The following is a 17,237-nucleotide window of genomic DNA, read 5'->3' as shown; positions in this document are numbered from 1 at the left end:
AGGCGGGGCCAGGGCTGCCGCGGAGGGCCGCGGCCCTGGGCGGCAGCCGGAGCGGTGCCTCTTCATGTGGTGTCTCCACCCCCTTCCCCCGTAGCGGGGCTGGTGATGGTGGCGGTTGGGCTTGGGAAAAGCAGGGAGCCAAACTGGCGGGTTTTTTGGCCGTACGGCCTTTGCGAACGTTCTACCTCTTCCTGCGTGCTGATCTCCGTTCCTGTGATGCCATCTCATCAGTAACCCCTCTGTTCAATGGAGCCGTCCTAGCTGAGGGTGGGGAAGGGAGAAAGAAACCTTTTAGGAGAATTCAGGGGAGAGGAAAACTTCAAGGCTTCATATCTAGAGAAAAATAATAGATAGGGAAAATATTGTAAATGGCACAGTATTTTTTTCTTTACATTTTTTTAAAAAAATATAATATAGCACAGGAAGCGTGTTGCTTAAACCTGTTACTCTGCCAGAGTCAGTAAAGGTTATATAAATATGAAAAGGAGAGCAAGGAGAATGTGCCCTACTGTAAGCTTGCAAGTCTGTAAACTGTTGAGAGTGACAAGAGGCAGTTACAATTTTACTGCTGCTGGTTCTATGCAAACATCTGTATTTACTCACATTGGCCACATTCCCATAAATCACTTTGTGGTCAGAGTCGTTATGCTGCAACAAAGATTATATTACCAGGGTAAATTCATGATGATAGTTCCAAAGCTTGACAAATTAGGCTTCTGTTTTGGCAGGTATTTATCTCACTGAAATGTGAAAAGGTCTCTGCCATGATGCACCTACTGTGATAGGCTCCTTTTTTCTGTCACATGTTTAAAAAGAAAAAAATATTACTGGCTTGAAGGAGTTGTGATATGTGCTCTTTATCTGTGTAATTATAGACAGAAAGTGGTGTTGTCCATTTTTTACATGCTCAAAGAAAGCAAACAAGGAAAGCAGATTAAAAAATAAAGTCATATCAACTAAGATTGGCAACAGTCATTGAAAAGAAGACATGGGTCTTCCACAGTTTGGGTAGCAGCTGGGAAAACTACTGCATGTGACTAAATGGCTTTTGTTTCCTTGTGTCTAGAAAGACTAGGGAGTTTGAGGGTTTAAGCTTTGGCAGCGGCTCCATGATTCTTCACAATTCAACTTATTTCTTCTAACCAGATACTAAAGACATTTCTAATATATTGTTTGTTTGGGTTTTTTTTTTTAATAGCATTGCACATCGAAGAGTTGTTTGTTTCTTTTTGGATTTGTACTTGACATGCTCAAACAGTGGCATCTTCCCTTTTAAGTCAGTTCGTTGAACTATTGAAAAAGGAAACAAACCAGACAGGATAATGCTACCAAAAGAGAAGCATATCTTTAGAACATGTGCCATTAACAGAAATGGAAGGAAAAGACTGCTTGCAGTCAGGAATCTGCAGGTTGGATTACTGGCCAAATAGATGTGTAGCAGAAACCATCTGTCAAAGAAAAATTCTAGAAAAGGGGCCTCTGACTTGACCAGTGATTTAAATCCAGATCCTGCCAAAGCAAAAGGCTTATAATCACTTTCCTTCTACTTTGATCTATAACTGGATGTTTCTTTTCTGAGTCCCATATGCTCCTGTACATGTGTAGGTCTGAAACGTCTGTGGGACAGGACTTAAATTTGCTCTAATTAGCCTGTTGGAATTGCGTCTGCCCCACTGTGGTAATGTAGTAGGGATGCACTACATCAGATTACAGCTTCCTATCAGCTGCTAGTAGATTAACTCTGTGTCACTAGTTGAGCTGCTCTGTGAGGTAAAAGTTATTTTTGAGTGTGGCTTCTTCATTTTGGTTGGATGAAGGAACAGGCTGTTACATTGAAGACCAAATACTTTTATATGTGATATTAAGCACAAGAACAAAGCATGAAGGATAATGTTTTAATTTGGTCTTTGAGAGATTTTATTTTTTTTTCCTACTTTTGAGGTTTGCCAAGAGTTGACTGGACTCACTGGGTTGCTCTGACGTAACAGGTGACTTTACCTGGAAGCTCAAAAGAGGGATTTCAGTTGATTATGCTCACTCTTGGATGTCTGGTTTGGGTGCAGTGTATCAAAATATTATTCTGCATTTTTTCTTAAATACTCTTGTAAGCTCTGCCTTTGTGCTTATACCTGGATAATAAAGCAGTCTTCTCCCTACTCTTCCTCCTCCCACCGACAGAGTATCAGTACACCAATGTCCTGAAAACGACGTCTTCTAAAACCCTCAGGCTTTCTCACGCTAGGCCTGATTTTGGCTTGTTTATGCAAAGAACTAACTCTATTTATTTTTCTTGTGCCTATTTAATAAGGTAACTCTTCAAAAGAGGGTATTATTTTGCAGGTCACTTTTGTAACGTTTGTATCAAAGGCTTTGTTTTGCATGGCAACCTTTTAATATATGATAGGAAATGACAGAAAAGATGCACTAGTTCAGCAGTAATTACTCAGTATACTGTAAAGCAGCGTTCAAGAATGATACTTTGGAACTGCCGTTGCCCTAGATAGATAAATTGTAAGGAACATCCTCAAGTGATATTTTGTGACAGTCTCTTTGGCAGCAAGCTAATGTGCATGGAAATGCTGGGTTTACTCAGATGTTTTCAATATGCTTTTTCTTACAGTTTAGCGCGGGGATCTTATCAGTTTTGATGTTCAGCATTGCAGATGTGATGAGACTGTAGCTCTCAATATGTATACAGCATAAAATAGCTCTACCACAGGACATCAGTCATAGCAAATGTTAATAAACTGTGCTTTTGTTTTACTTGTCAGTTACAAAGGTCCATTGTTAGATGATGGAGCACTGGCTCAGGCAGTCTCTCGTGGAGCCAGTTCCCCTGAGTTCACCAAACTCTGTGCTTGGTTGGTATCTGAGTTACGGCTATTCTGTAAACTAGAAGAAAATGTGCAGGCAACTAACAGTAAGTAGCCATAATTCTAGCACAAATGTGCACTTAATGTGTGTTCTTGCATGCCATAAAGATTTGGGCTGATAGTTGTTAAATCTGTTGTACCAGGGAGAATCATCTGCGTGCTGTCTGATTTTGGATATTTTCCACCTCAAACTTGCCTAATGAACAGCCAGTAGAGATTGAAATAATAGTGAGGATCAAATGGTCTTTCTTCTGAAATTACCTTTTTCTTTTAGTGGTTCAACCACAGAATTTTTTAAAGTTCTTGGGTGGATTTAAGGAAACATTAGTGTGTTGTTTTTTTTTTTCATTATATAATAAGAATACTTTTATTTTAACGCTCCTGTTTGTAATTTAGACGTAAGAAATACCTACTGCTCAAGGAAACATTCTCATGACTACAGTAACCAGATTTTCTTGTTATTGTTGATTACCTTAACTCTGTGCTTACTATGTATTTTTTCCTCTTTGTGAAGAACTCTGTGAGAAAGAGCCTGAAAATATTTGTTTGTTTATCATATTGGTGGAGGAAGCAAACCTTAGTTTTCAAAAAATGTTATTTTCGGTCCACTAGTCATGATGTGCTACAGGTTAAATTGTTCAACTGGTATGATAACCTGTACTTCTGAATGCCTAGTGTATTAACTCATAATGCCTTTACGAGATTAACTTCCATTCTACTCAGTGGCCCAAGATTGCTGCCTTTCACCTAAACTTCTGTTCTTTTTCCTTTTTCTCTGTTTTTGATATGTCCATCCTTTCTTTGAGTGTATTTGACCCTTCTTTCTTCTGTAACAATACAGCATCTCATGTCTTCTGGTAGTATAAGGTTCCTACTATACCTTTTGTGTAAAAAATACAATCCAGAAGTATTCTAACACCTATTTCAAATTCTCTAAACAGTGACATTTTATCTGTAGTACCACCAAGTCCTACCTTCATTTTGTGGGACTTGAGTTTATAAATGACAGACATTTTTGAAAAGGGACTTCAACCCAAAGAAGAAAAACTGTTACCTCTCATTTAGCAGTACTTTTTGCAAAACTTGACTTGATAAATTCAGATTATTTTCGCTAATTTCTGATGCAAATATCAGTCTGAGCTTTGGTTTACACGACAATTATTTTTAAAGGCTATTGGAACGAAATAAGATCAATTGACAAATGTGAGTTTACAAGGAGAAGTAGTAAAAACATGAGAGCTCATAAACCATATTATTCATGACTTTATCAGAACTACCTAATACATTTGTAGTAGGAGCAGTTAGTTGATACTTAAAATACCCTTGTAAAATTTGTGATTTTTTTTTTTTAATGTAATTTTTCATTGTAGAAGTTGCCAGTGGCTGCCTGTTGCATCTGGTAAAAGTTTTCAGTGAAGCATAATTTTACAATTATGAGGAATATCATGGCTCCAAATACGTTGTGCTGTGTCTTTGAGAAACCCAAAGAACGCATTTGGCTTCCATTAAAAGCAGGGCTGGAGCAAAGCATTATTATTTTTTAAAAGAGCTAATTCGTTCTAATCATAGCCAGAGAGATACATATTAGATGTAAACAAATTATTATTCTTTTCCTTCTAAGGTCCAAACGAAGCAGAAGAATTTCAACTTGAAATGAGTGGATTGCTGGCTGAAATGAACTGTCCATATGCATCATTAACATCAGGAGATGTGACAAAACGCCTTCATAATCAAAAGAACTGTCTCTTGCTGCTTAGTAAGTTAAAAGAGTACTTGCAAGCAAATCTGGTTTTGTGCAAGAATCAGTATTGTTTCTTACACTTAATGAGATACTGTTTTGTTTACTACAATGTATTAAAACAGCTACCTAAAATTATGAATTTTTCCCTGTAATTTACAGTGACTTACCAGTCACTTTGTAGCCAGTATATGATAGAAGATATTGTGAGTATTAACCTTTTTCACATTCACTAGCAAAAAGCCTGTCCTATTGCTTCTCAAAAGGTACTCCGAAGAGGAAATAATTTGAAGACCTCTGCCAGGATTTAGCCACTGAGCATTGTTTAGAAGGGTTGTAAAAATGACCACTAAGATCAGATGCATCATCATTTTGGAGCCCCCACCATGATTACTTGCAAGGTGCAATAAGACTTGCATATTCCTATGCTCTGACGACAGTTGGAACTGTTGCGAAAAAAGAGAAAATGTTTTATCCCAACTCCCAGTTCTTTTGATCATCGCCCTTAGTAAATAGCTTCAATGTTATTTTCTGCTGATTGAAAAGAAATTAGCAGTGGTAATAGTGATGTCTTCCCTTTACTTTTCAACCCAGCAGGTCTCAATACCTAAATCGATTTTATTCCTGCTTAGGAAATGTTAGATGAGAAGAAATAGTACCTAAAATCGGAGAAAGTGTGTGATGTTGATTCACTTTAAAAAAAAAAAAAAATGTTACAAGTGTCAGAGTTAGAAGTTGTAATACTAGTTTTAATCTGATCTTAAATTCAACATAAATCAATGTTTTATTTGCTTCCTCAGTTGCTGCTGATTTTTTGACTTTTCAAAACAGAAATTTAGTTCTGCTCTCAGCTGAGATATAAGAAATGAATTGTAGAGTAGGTTCCTGTATTTCAACCATAGAAGAGAGATGAGTCATAAGACTTAATCTAAATTTGTTTTGATAGTGTGTTCAAAAATGTCAGTTGGAGTGAGGTAACTGCTGCATTTAAAATATTTTGTAGCCCAAACAATCTGCCCTTCAGCTTATTCTCTATAAGCAAGCCATTCAATAAATTTGGCTTGTCTGTGACACACAGTTTATCCCTGAGGTCCTCTGTGATGTACGTTTTGGTAATATAAGGCCATGCTCAGAAGCCAAACTCTGGTATCCCATTTGGCAGGAATACTATGTTTACTGTCAAATGTGGAATTGAAATAGATGCCAAATGCCTTTTGTGTGTACCATGATAATAATACCTAAAACTTTTGCATAGCTTTCTTTACCTACATTAAGCTAACTTATTAGATACCCTGTGGTATGTGAGCCATAAACCAGATTTTTTTCAGGAAAAACAAAATAACCCTCTTTAATGGAATGCCACAGTATTTCACGTTTTAACGAAATGCAACACAGTTTATGTCAATTGGAAGATGTAGCAGTATTACTGCAAGAGGAAAGCACCAAATAAACTTAAGTAGTTAGGATTGCCTTGGTGTACAGCATCACTAGAATACAATATTAGGTACTGGCATTTGAAAAAATAGAAAGTACAGGAGTTTCAGGTTGGTTCAAAAAAGGTCTGCAAAAAAGAATCACTATCTGGAGTGCAGTGATAAAAATTTCAGTCTTTGTCAGAGGAAGTTGAAGGCAGCTTGAGCGTGATCTCTGAATTCTTGAAACAAAATTCTGCTGGTAGTTTCTTTTCCAGGAGGTTCTAAGGGATGTAAATAATTAAAAGTTGAATATAAGAAAAATCTGTATAAAGTACTGTTGGAAGAACTTAAACATGCTTCTTCACTGCTTTTCATATTTTAAGAATTCTGTAATTTATAAGGTGTTCTGTATCTTTAGCAGAAAACATTCTAGAGATCTGGAAGAAGTTCTAGAGATCATTAAAATGCTTTTTTTTATTAATCTTTTGATCTGTGCTGATTTTATAAGTAATAAGCTGCTTTTGTATAGCCATGGGTTTATATAATTGCTCACAAATCTGTCTTTATCAGTGCAATATCTGTCTTTCAATCCTTATTTTTAGAAATAATGATTTATGTTACTGTTATGGTCACTCAGTATGATTCATCATAAAAATGATGTTAAACCTGTGCGGTTTTTTTCAGTTCAGACTTTAAAGTTGTGACAATTGCAAGCAAAGGCTGTAAGCTAAATTTGTATCGGTGTAGCCTACACCTAATGCCAAATTTTTGGGTGTAGACCATGCTCAGAAATTATGTGATTATAAGATTTCAGTTTTTTTGTTTGATAAAGGAGTTATGATGGTAGGCTCTTGCAGTTCTGATATTGAAGAGCACTGCGGGCGTTCTAGCTTCTATTTCGTCAGTTACTGTCTTCCTTTCTGGAATTATTATAAACCTGAATTCTCAATAGTACTTTTAAAAGTGGGGTTATTTTTCCACTCTGTGTCTTGCCTGGGGAAGTAGAGGAGATTTGTCCAATATTTCACTTATCTCTACTCATTTCCTTGCTTTGTTTCCTAGAGCCTGAAGGAGTGCTTGCTTGTCTAGCTTGAAGTGCATGTCCTGGTTCCTCATCCTGCTTATTTTCACATTCCTAGTCTCCTGTCTTTGCTGGGCAAAGCCTGAAGGAAAAGAGCTGTGCTCTGTTGAACTCTGTGATTAATACCTGTTGGAATCATAGGGCTTTTTTCCAGGCTTTAATTGGTTGTACTAAACTTTTCCCGTTTGTTGTGTTTCTAGCATTGGGCTCAGTGATTATTAGAAATACAAGCATTCTGTCGATACCAAAATGATAGCCCTAACTCTTTCTAAAACATTCCATGTGCACGTTTGTTGGTTTTAAGCACTTGAGTTCTCACTGGTTCTAAAGTGATTTAACTCGGCTATATCTGATGCTGAAATCTAATTTTTCTTACCCCAGCATACCTCATCTCAGAACTGGAAGCTGCCAGAATGCTGTGTGTGAACGCCCCTCCTAAAAAAGCACAGGAAGGAGGTGGCAGTGAAGTCTTTCAGGAGCTAAAAGGCATATGTATTGCTTTAGGCATGTCCAAGCCTCCAGCCAACATAACGATGTTCCAGTTCTTCAGTGGAATTGAAAAAAAAGTAAGATCCAAAGGAACAAAATTGGAATATTTGATGTTACTGTTTTAATTGAAAATAGTTCTGCTACCAGGGAGAGATTTGCCTCTTGTGAAACTCCAGTGTTTGAGTTTTGAAAGAAAGTTAACGTGGTTTACTGAGTATGCCAAGAGTCAGGATTTTGAAAATGAATTGAAAGGCTTTTTCCATGCCAAGGCACGAGGTCGGGGACTACTGCTATCATTGCCTTACGGGGTGAGGTATTTCTTACTCTGCTCTAGGTTTTAGTGTCATCGCCTGTTGCAGGGGACGTGGAAAATGCTGAGCTTAGGCCTCAGGAAGAATATTAAGGAGAAATGTATTCCAAGAAATACACCTAAACAAATTTTTACAGGAACCTACTGTTTTAAACATGTTTAGGTTAAAAGGTGTTGTAACTAAAGTCAAGTTTACACCTTTCCCTAAGGCTTCATCAGTTCTTGTGGTTCCATTTATTTTTGTTACTTCTACATGTATGTGTTCTTCAGTTGTTGTGGGGTTTTTTGAAGACATTTACTTTTGTTTGAATAATTTTTGTAAAGCAGAGAAGTGAAGTGGAGTGGACTGTCCAGTGCACAGGCCAAAGGTGGGGGACAAAGTTTTTAAGTTACATTAAGTAACTTGCAAGATAGGGGAGAGAAGAACGGCAGAACAGAACCGTTGTGAACTTTAAGTAACGGATATGATTACAAAGCTCCTCAAAATACTTTTGGAGAAGTTTTTTGACTAAGCTTTTAGTTACATTGTACTTAAACAAATTCCAGCAACTGAAAATAGTGCTTCATTTCTTTGCAAGAAATCAGTTTGGATTGACCTGTTTGAGAAGAGGAGGATGGTTTTCCAGCAGAAGTCCAAGGTGTAGAATAGAAGCAGTTTGTTTGCTGGTTTTGGCATTGTTATGGGCATTAATTAGTTAGATAAATAAGGAATCTATGCTTCCATTTTCTATGAAAGGTAGAAAATATTCATAACAATGAACAAGGCTAGCAAGCTTTGCTGGTGAAAGAGACCCTATAAAAACTCAGAAGGCATAGTAGACCAAGATCTTTTTAATCTGGGAATACTGTTATGTTTTATTGATTGACTTTTCTTTTACACTGTCTTGAAAGGTTAAATGAATGTTATCTCATTAGTTTATATCCACAGTGGTGATACCAAAAAAAACCAACCCACAACCTGAACAGTCCTCAAAGCATAATAAAATACATCGGGAATTTCTAACCTACAGAGTTTTTTAGAAATTGGATATAGCAGTGGTGCTTATAGTCCAAACACTTCAGATGTTGATAATATTTGAGAAAGAGAAAGTAAAACTGACTAATGAATGAAAAACTTATTTCTTTGTCAATGAAAATACATCACAAAGTTGAGCAAAATGTGAAAACTTAAATAACATAGAGTGAAAATTTTACTCTTGACTGTATGATAGTTATAACAAGAGATAACCTTAAAGTTTTCTGGTTTTTAAAAGGTTAGTCTTAGAATGCTGGTATTCTGATGTCGTATGTGAAAATCAAGCTGCCTTTTGTCTTAGGACATGCATATTACAGTTTGGAGTAAGATCTTTGTATAATTGACTCTCTTTGTTAATGATCCGCCACATTAAAAAAAGAAACTGCTGATATTGAATGAACTGCTACCTCTGCTATTCTGAAAGCACTTGGTTTTAAAATCTTTGAGTTAAATAAATCGGGCTCAGCAGCTTTAGAAAACCAGGTCACTGAATGTGTTAAACAGCTCCTGGAATGAACAGCCAAGGAAGTTGAAAAATGTGGTTTGCAGCAGTGGAAAAGTGAAGTTCCGTAACTACAACCTGCTTTGATCCAAGTTTTTGTTGCTGCTACTCCATTTCTTCCTTCTGAAGTCCTCAGAAATTTTGAGATGGGAAAGATAACCTAAGTTGTGCCCAAACATTTAAAATGCAAGTTAAATTTAAGTTTTCAGATTGAAGATTTTCTCCTTTTCATTGTAAAGAGGGGCCCTCCTTCAGGTTGTGTTATATTTCACATTGTCTTAATACAGCCACTTTACAAATGTGGGGTTTTTTTTCTGAATTAAAGAGATGATGTGTAAAATAATGACTCTTTCTTGAAGCGGGGCTGTACCTCATGGAATCTTTCTATCTTAACTGTAGATCTACTCTGTAGTCCCTCTTAATTTTTAAACAATTATAGCCAAGACTACCAGAAATACAAAAATAGTTGCTTTCCAAAAGAAGTGTGCTCGGTTCTCTGTCCCAGAGAAAACAACTTGATATTGGAGATTGATCTGCCATGCATATGACCATCCAAAGGTCCTGTCCTGTAATTTGAATCTTGAAAAGCTAATTTTTTTTTTAGCCAATGCTTATATTTTCATATTTCCTAACAGCTGAAGGAAACCCTAGCAAAGGTTCCACCTAATCATGTTGGAAAACCTTTATTGAAGAAACAACTGGGACCAGCTCACTGGGTAAGTAGTTGCAGATATTTGAGCCCATTTCCATTTTTCAGGTATAAAAGTATTGATCTTGATTCTGTGTGTAATGTTGCAAAGTGATTTTTCTTATCTCTTTCTGAAGATGAGAAGACAGTTTCTTGCAGTATTTTACGTATACGTTGGTACAGTAAATGTTCAAGAACTGCTAAGATCGTAGGCTTATGAATCTGTGTGTCTGGATGCAGGCAAAACTTTTCCAAAATAAGGGAGATTTACGATGGAGGTGCTGACCTGCATGCTTGTGCCGTAGCTTAAGCCTTCCTCTCCTGCCCCTTGCCAGCTGTCTGTGTGACCTAGCCTTGCTGAGATGGTGTCGCATCCCCTCCTGTGGCTTCTTTCCAGCTAACCTGTGGGTCTTCCCATCATTTCCTCCTCTTTCTGCCCTGCTGGAGAAGTCTGCTTCCTTCATAGCCTCTTTTTCAAGAAGCAGTGGGTGTGCAGGTGGAAGCTGGGAGGAGGCTGTGCACCCAGGTGGCAGAGCCGAAATCGTCTCCAGCTGGGTTTTGTCACCTGCTGATCTAGAAAGATGGTGCCTGGGCTCGGTACCGCTGCTGCACCAGCACAAAGCTATGGCTACTGCTGCAAGACTGAGTCTCTCTCATGTCTCTTGCTTAAGGTTGAAGCTCATCTCCTAACAGACTGCTTCCTTCAATGCTTGTATTGTTGAGGCTGAAAGTGGGCCCCACCGCCCCCCTTCCAGCCAACCTTCAGTCAATACATAAATGATTTCCTTAATGGTGCATATCTCAACTGTTGCTCTGCCTAGACCACTGTCTGCTACCAGATGTGTTTCTAGTTATGGCTTTTCCCACAGGACACTTTATTGTCTTATCTGTATGCAGATCATGCTTTGATCAAGATCCTCTTACAGTACTTTACTTACTTTTAGTCCTCTATCTTTGTCCTTAAGCTTTCTATTTTTTAAGAAGGCAAGGACACCCTCATCCCTAGGACTTACCTGTGTCCTTGCATCTCCTTCAGCTTTTTGCATGTAGTATTTTCTCACTTTTGCTTCTCTGTCCTGATGGGTGTTGAGAAATGCCTCAGCAGTGCATGCAGTTTTTATGTCCCTTCTGAAAACAGACAGCTGTGCTGTTACAAATGGTAGAAGGCTGAATGTGAGGATAACAGAGCCTTTGAAGCCTGCAGGAAAATAGTGTCAGCAGGTGTAGCTTGCTGTGGGCCCATTTGTCAAAGTGGATAGTTGCGGGCTTAAGCCCTGCTTGATATCTCTGTGTATCTTATTCTCTTCCATCCACAGTTTATTATCTTAAGTAGAAACATATTGTCTATCATCTATAGGTTATGTTTGCAAATTTTTGTTTCAGGAAAAAATTGAAGCAATTAATCAAGCCATAGTCAACGAATACGAAGTCCGAAGAAAACTGTTAGTCAAACGTTTGGATGTCACTGTGCAGTCCTTTGGCTGGTCAGATAGAGCTAAGGTACAAACAACTTGCTGTGAAGTCCTGGTTGATGGTAATGCTTTATAATAAATATCGGTGGAAAACTGCTTCATTGTTTCATCCTTCATGAGTAAGAAATAACCACAGGAGTTGTCTGGTTTTGGTTTGAGTTTCTGAAGAAGTTTGTGACAATGAAAGATGACCAAAAAAAAATTTACTTAAAGCTGATCTGTTGGATTTTGAAATAATATGTAAAAAGAAAAGATGGACTTTGTGTAACTATACACCAAAGCCAAAACATACAGTTAAATAGGCTGCCAGAAAAAAAATAGTAAGAGGAGATGACTGATCCAACTGTTTGCGTTCAGAGTGCCGTAATGTGAATCATTAAATGCTGTGTCTGTGATGGTAGAAAAACATCTTCCTGTTGACCATCCCTTAACTTATTTGTGCTGTCCACAGTGATCAGATTTCCTTAACTCAAAGTGTGTCTGCAAGCACAACTCCACAGATGCACATGAGAAAAGCTGCTAAGGCACTACATGTTCTTACCTCATAGACAGGGTAATATTTTATGTGCTTCTTTTATCTTTGAACTGTGCAAGTGGCTGTGACATGACGTCTGTTCTTTCTGAGTATGTGATACATAGTCTGCTTTTAAAAATAATTACATGGTTTCCCTATTTCCTGTATTTCATAGTGAAAAAGGCATTACAAGATTTAAAAAAATAGTACATATTTATTTTCTAATATTTTCTAATATCATAGCACCAAAATACTGTGCTCAGAGCTCAATCAAACTTGCCAGAAAAAAACATGCTACTGTTCTGGTGAATACTGTTGCTTTTCCTGTCTTTAGCCAGCATCAAGTAAATGATATGCATATTTTACTTCATTTTGAATAAACCCTGTTCAAATTCTCATATAAAAGTAGAAGCTTCTGGTTCTAAAAACTTATCCCTGAGTCACTTGGAAATACATACTCTCAATTCTTCCCAGTTTCAATTTTCTCCCTTTAGATGGAAAATCAGATTTTAGGATTTTAAAATTTGCTCCTTAGTTCTTACCGCGTTAAGAGATTTGTTGGAAAACCTGGTTTGCCTGTCCCCACTGCTGTCATCTGGTCTTCAGACAAAAAGCAGCCCTTTTGTCTGTGTGCAGATTGCAATCTGGTTTATCCTAACTGCATTACATGTTCTACTATGTTGATAACTGAAGATAGATGTAACTCATGTATTAACTCGTGGCTGGTGTCACAGATTTCTGTTATGTCTGTCAGTTGGAAAAGCGCTGGCATACTTTTAAGATGTTCAAAAAAGCCAGTATGGTTAATGCCAAAAGGCAATAGAGGAAGAGAGATTGCATACGCAGCAAAGTTGTTGTGTAGGATCTCATTTTTAGCTTGGGCACTACATGTGCAAGAAAAAGGACGGAATTAGACAAGCACTTGAGGACTTTGTCTTGTAAAGTACATTTTGGGAGTACCTCTTGATGGCTTGCCTTTGTGAAGAAGCTGACTGGAATGAAGATTTTGTGAGAGTTAACACAGCTTTTTTTTGCTGATACAGTGTTGGAGATAAGGTGATGCTAGCCTAACTGGAAGGTGTGTGGGTCAGGGTGTAGGCACAGAAGGAGGTCTGGAGGCTGGACACAGATGCGTTTCACTTTCAGTATCTTTTAGAGATTAGCAGGAATTCGTATAACTATATGACACACTTCTATTCTTTGTTTGACTGGCTGAAAGTCATATGGTCTGCATGTATATATTGTTAACCTTAAAATTACCAGATCAGTGTCTTGTCAGTTCAGTCAGAATAGTTTCCTGTATTACTTAAATTAATTTGACAAATGCTAGCTTTGTTGCAATGATTCTTAGCTACAAAGTGGTTCTCACTGTTTTTATATCATTTTTTGTTCTATTTGCAGGAGTGTCTTGTTCTTCAGTGTTGATTTGATTCTTTTGGTGAGGTGCCCCATTGCTTTCCTATTATATTAGCTGACTGGGCTTTGTTTTTCTTCTCTCCCACAGAGTCAAACAGAAAAACTGGCTAAAGTCTACCAGCCAAAACGTGCCCTCTTATCTACTAAGTGCACTATTTCCATTGCAAATCTCTTGGCAGCTCGGCAGGATCTGTCAAAGATTATGAGAACAAGTAGTGGGTCCATCCGAGAGAAGACTGCGTGTGCCATTAATAAGGTACCTTTGGTGACAAATGGCTTGTTCTGTTATGAATATCTAAGTAATTTGAATGTAGTAATAAATCCTACCTATTTTTAGGATTGTAAGTGGAATTTGAAAATAAAGGATAAGAAACTTGGTGTTTATGTACTCCAGATATGCATCAGTGCATTATGGGAATTGTAATTTCACCTGTTTATGTTCAGAGTGTCCCTTCTAGGGGCATTAAAAAATTGCTGAAGTATCTTTGATTACTTTCAGTGGGAATAGGCCTGCTCTGTCTTGCCAGAATTCCTGATGTCATCACACTGCTGCTACCTAATCTATGATTCTAATTCTGTCGTGGTGTCTAAAATAATAGCTACACGGTAACTGTTTTTCTAGTCTATATAAATAGAGTGTATTAAGATCACAAAGCAAGGATCTCACAGGTTAGATTAGTAAAGTGTATAGTTTTAGCAATGACGTAGTAGGACTATGATTTAGACTAGGCAATTTCCCTTGTTTCAAAAATTATGATTTTACAGGAGTAATAGACTTGCAAAAGTACATGTGGTGAACTTGAAGCTCAGTAGCTATGTACAGCAGTATAGTTGGTACTTTAAAATTTGTGGGTGTACATGCATGCTTTTCTCCATTTTTGGGTATCAGTTGTATTTCAGGTAATACTTTAATTCATTTAGAATAATGGTCGTGTGCTGATTTGACCACCCTCTCCACCCCAAATAATTTTTACACCTCTTCAGTGTAGTTGGAGTATGGAATGTAAAAGAAATCAAGTGGGAAGACAGTGCGACTGTCATGAGACCATATGTGTGTTTTACTAGGAATGCAATACTGCCCTGCTGCTGATCCATATCCTGTTAGCTTATCTTCATTATCAATATTAAATGTTTTCCAGGACAGTAGCATAAAGTAACAAAGTAACATGCTTCTATTTCAGTTTTTCTGTTATATCACTTCAAAACTTGAAGCAATGCAAGTGTCCTGTCCCATTTTAAGTCTTGCTAAATTCTTAATGTCACAGGACCCTTGGACAGCTTAAAGACCTTCTAGAGGCTTGCTCAACTCTGGTCAGCACTGTCTGACACTGGTTTGTTGGTGTGTCAACACCAAGTTTGTCTGTGTGTGTCCTTACTGAAAAATAAAAATCTTTGCACTTGGTTTACCAAAGATACCATCTTAGCCAGTGACTTTTACAGCAATTCAGAGCACCGTTTAGGAGAGAGACTGTGTACCCCTGTACTTGCAGTTGTTTGAGATTAGAAGTCTGCACTGTAAACAGTTTTGTGAAAGGCTGTATTGATGCTGCCTATACTGGTGTTCATGCTGGTTGAACAAAAGAAACAGGTCTCCAGACTTGTCTTGTTAGCAGTGCTTAGAGTACTAAAATTTAACAGGGATTATCAATTGGAGACAATGTTCTGTCGCATTCAAACGTAGAAAAGTTTGCCTTGATGAAATCCTCTGGATGTGCGGCTGACGTCTGGGGTGTGCACCAGTAAATGTGGCTCTTCTGTGAGGTGTTAAAACTCCTACGGCAGTTTTCCCCTCTCCCTTTGCAGGTGCTGATGGGCAGAGTGCCTGACAGAGGAGGAAGACCCAATGAAATTGAACCACCACCTCCTGAGATGCCACCGTGGCAGAAAAGACCAGAGGCTGGTCCGCAACAAGGTGGTGGCAGAGGAGGAAGAGGTGGCTATGAATCCTCATATGGAGGGCGAGGAGGTTATGACCACGGGGGTCACGACCGAGGAGGAAGAGGAGGCTATGACTCATCATATGGAGGGCGAGGAGGTCATGAACAAGGAAGCCATGATCGAGGGGGACGAGGAGGACGTGGTGGTTATGATCATGGTGGCAGAGGAGGCGGAAGAGGAAACAAGCTTCAAGGAGGCTGGACAGATGGTGGAGGTGGTGGCTACCAGGATGGCGGCTACAGGGAGAGCAACTACAGAGATGCAGGTTTTCAAACAGGTGGCTACCACAGTGGTGGTGGCGGTGGTGGCTACCAAGGAGGAGGCTATGGTGGCTACCAGTCGTCTTCATATTCAGGAAGTGGCTACCAAGGGGGTGGTGGTGGCTACCAGCAAGACAACAGATACCAAGATGGTGGGTCCCACAGTGACCGAGGGGGTGGTCGTGGAGGAGGGAGGGGTGGCCGTGGCGGTCGTGGTGGCCGTGGAGGTCAAGGAGGAGGCTGGGGGGGCAGAGGTGGCCAGAACTTTAATCAAGGAGGGCAGTTTGAGCAGCACTTCCAGCATGGAGGTTATCAGTATAATCAGTCTGGCTTTGGACAAGGAAGACACTTCACAAGTTGAGGCTACTAAAAACTTTTGCTTCAGCAGAGCTCATGTAATAGAAAAAGGTTTCAGAGGCCTTGCTTAATCACTGCTTGAATTAGTACAGGTTTGTACATGGCAGGTAGAATCTCTTTGGGTAGGATGTTTTGCATTGAGCAAAGTACAACTTTCTGTAGATCTTTCTTCCCCCTCACCCCCTCCAACCTGTCTGAATTAAATGCACCGTCACTGTACCCTAAGTATCAACTAATAGCCATGCTTTTTAGATGTTGGACTCATTCCCTCTGCTCAAACCACTTTTGTTCTGAAGCTACCTGCTGTGTTTGCCTTCCTCTTTGTTTTAGAGAAATACCAAGGTCTGTCTGGTCAAATTTGTCTGGTATAATACACAATAGAACTTCTGCATTTTTCCCCCCTAATCATTGTTCAATGACATGTTCTAAAACCAGTTCCAAGTGTTGCTTTTTGGTTTGCTGGCCTCTCGTTTTAGTCACAAAGATATTACACGCACATGTGCGTGCAGAGTGAAATCCCTCTGACAAACACATTTTTTGTCTATTATATGAGCTCTACTGCGGATGCCATGTTCGGTAGCCTTATCTCCTGCTAAACAAAGTTTTCCCACCTGCTCAACTCTGAAGACTGACCGCCGCCAAAATCTGCAAAGATCATTTAAAACTAAGCTAAATTGTGAACCGATAGTGTGTGTAGGCCTGTAGTTAGGTGTAGCAATTCAAACTGACTTGCATCCATCCAAAACAAGTTGCTCCTCCCAAATCTAATTTTTACTTGAAATCAGCTAGAAGAAATGACAAACTGAAATTTATTTTATTTGCAAGTTGATACCACTGGCTCAGCAAATCTAGGGCAATTTGTTTTGGGGGTTGTCTTTTTAAAGAAATGCACTACGGCCTGGGAAGATTAATTCCTGCCTGGAGGAAGCCCTTTTATTATTGCTGCAGAAAACGAAGCCTGGCTGCGTTTGATGTTCTAATGTTGGTTGTTTTTTTTTTTTTTCTTTACTGAAAGCCACATAATGCTTCTTGCTGGGTTTTTTGTGTACATAAACATTGTCAAGCTGTGAAAGAAAATGGCTGAAGGTGTGCTGACGTATAAAAGGTGAGCAATAAAAGTATCTGTATGTTCCCTTTGCTTTAGTGTTTTTTTTTGGTTGGTTGTTTTT

At 38.7% G+C, this 17,237-nt stretch overlaps 1 protein-coding gene across 1 annotated transcript; it reads left to right on the top strand.

Annotated features, from left to right (window-relative positions):
* Positions 1 to 2,736: 2,736 nt before the first annotated feature.
* FAM98A (family with sequence similarity 98, member A) lies at positions 2,737 to 16,231 on the top strand. Its single transcript, XM_009880445.1, has 7 exons — positions 2,737 to 2,920; positions 4,495 to 4,629; positions 7,489 to 7,673; positions 10,059 to 10,139; positions 11,495 to 11,611; positions 13,602 to 13,769; positions 15,317 to 16,231. Exons 1-7 carry the CDS (start codon positions 2,737 to 2,739, stop codon positions 16,070 to 16,072), a joined length of 1,626 nt encoding a protein of 541 aa, XP_009878747.1. The 3' UTR covers positions 16,073 to 16,231.
* The last annotated feature ends 1,006 nt before the right edge of the window (positions 16,232 to 17,237 follow it).

This window comes from Charadrius vociferus, unplaced genomic scaffold, assembly GCF_000708025.1.
Source record: "Charadrius vociferus isolate BGI_N301 unplaced genomic scaffold, ASM70802v2 scaffold62, whole genome shotgun sequence".
Classification (NCBI taxonomy): Eukaryota; Metazoa; Chordata; class Aves; order Charadriiformes; family Charadriidae; genus Charadrius; species Charadrius vociferus.
This window is presented reverse-complemented; position numbering and strand designations above follow the sequence as displayed.

Bases quoted from the DNA above. Each gene is read 5' to 3' on its own strand.
- FAM98A (XM_009880445.1), top strand. From the start codon at position 2,737: ATGTTAATAAACTGTGCTTTTGTTTTACTTGTCAGTTACAAAGGTCCA. The intron at 7,674-10,058 runs GTAAGATCCAAA...ATTTCCTAACAG, and splicing joins TCAGTGGAATTGAAAAAAAA to CTGAAGGAAACCCTAGCAAA. The intron at 10,140-11,494 runs GTAAGTAGTTGC...TTTTTGTTTCAG, and splicing joins AACTGGGACCAGCTCACTGG to GAAAAAATTGAAGCAATTAA.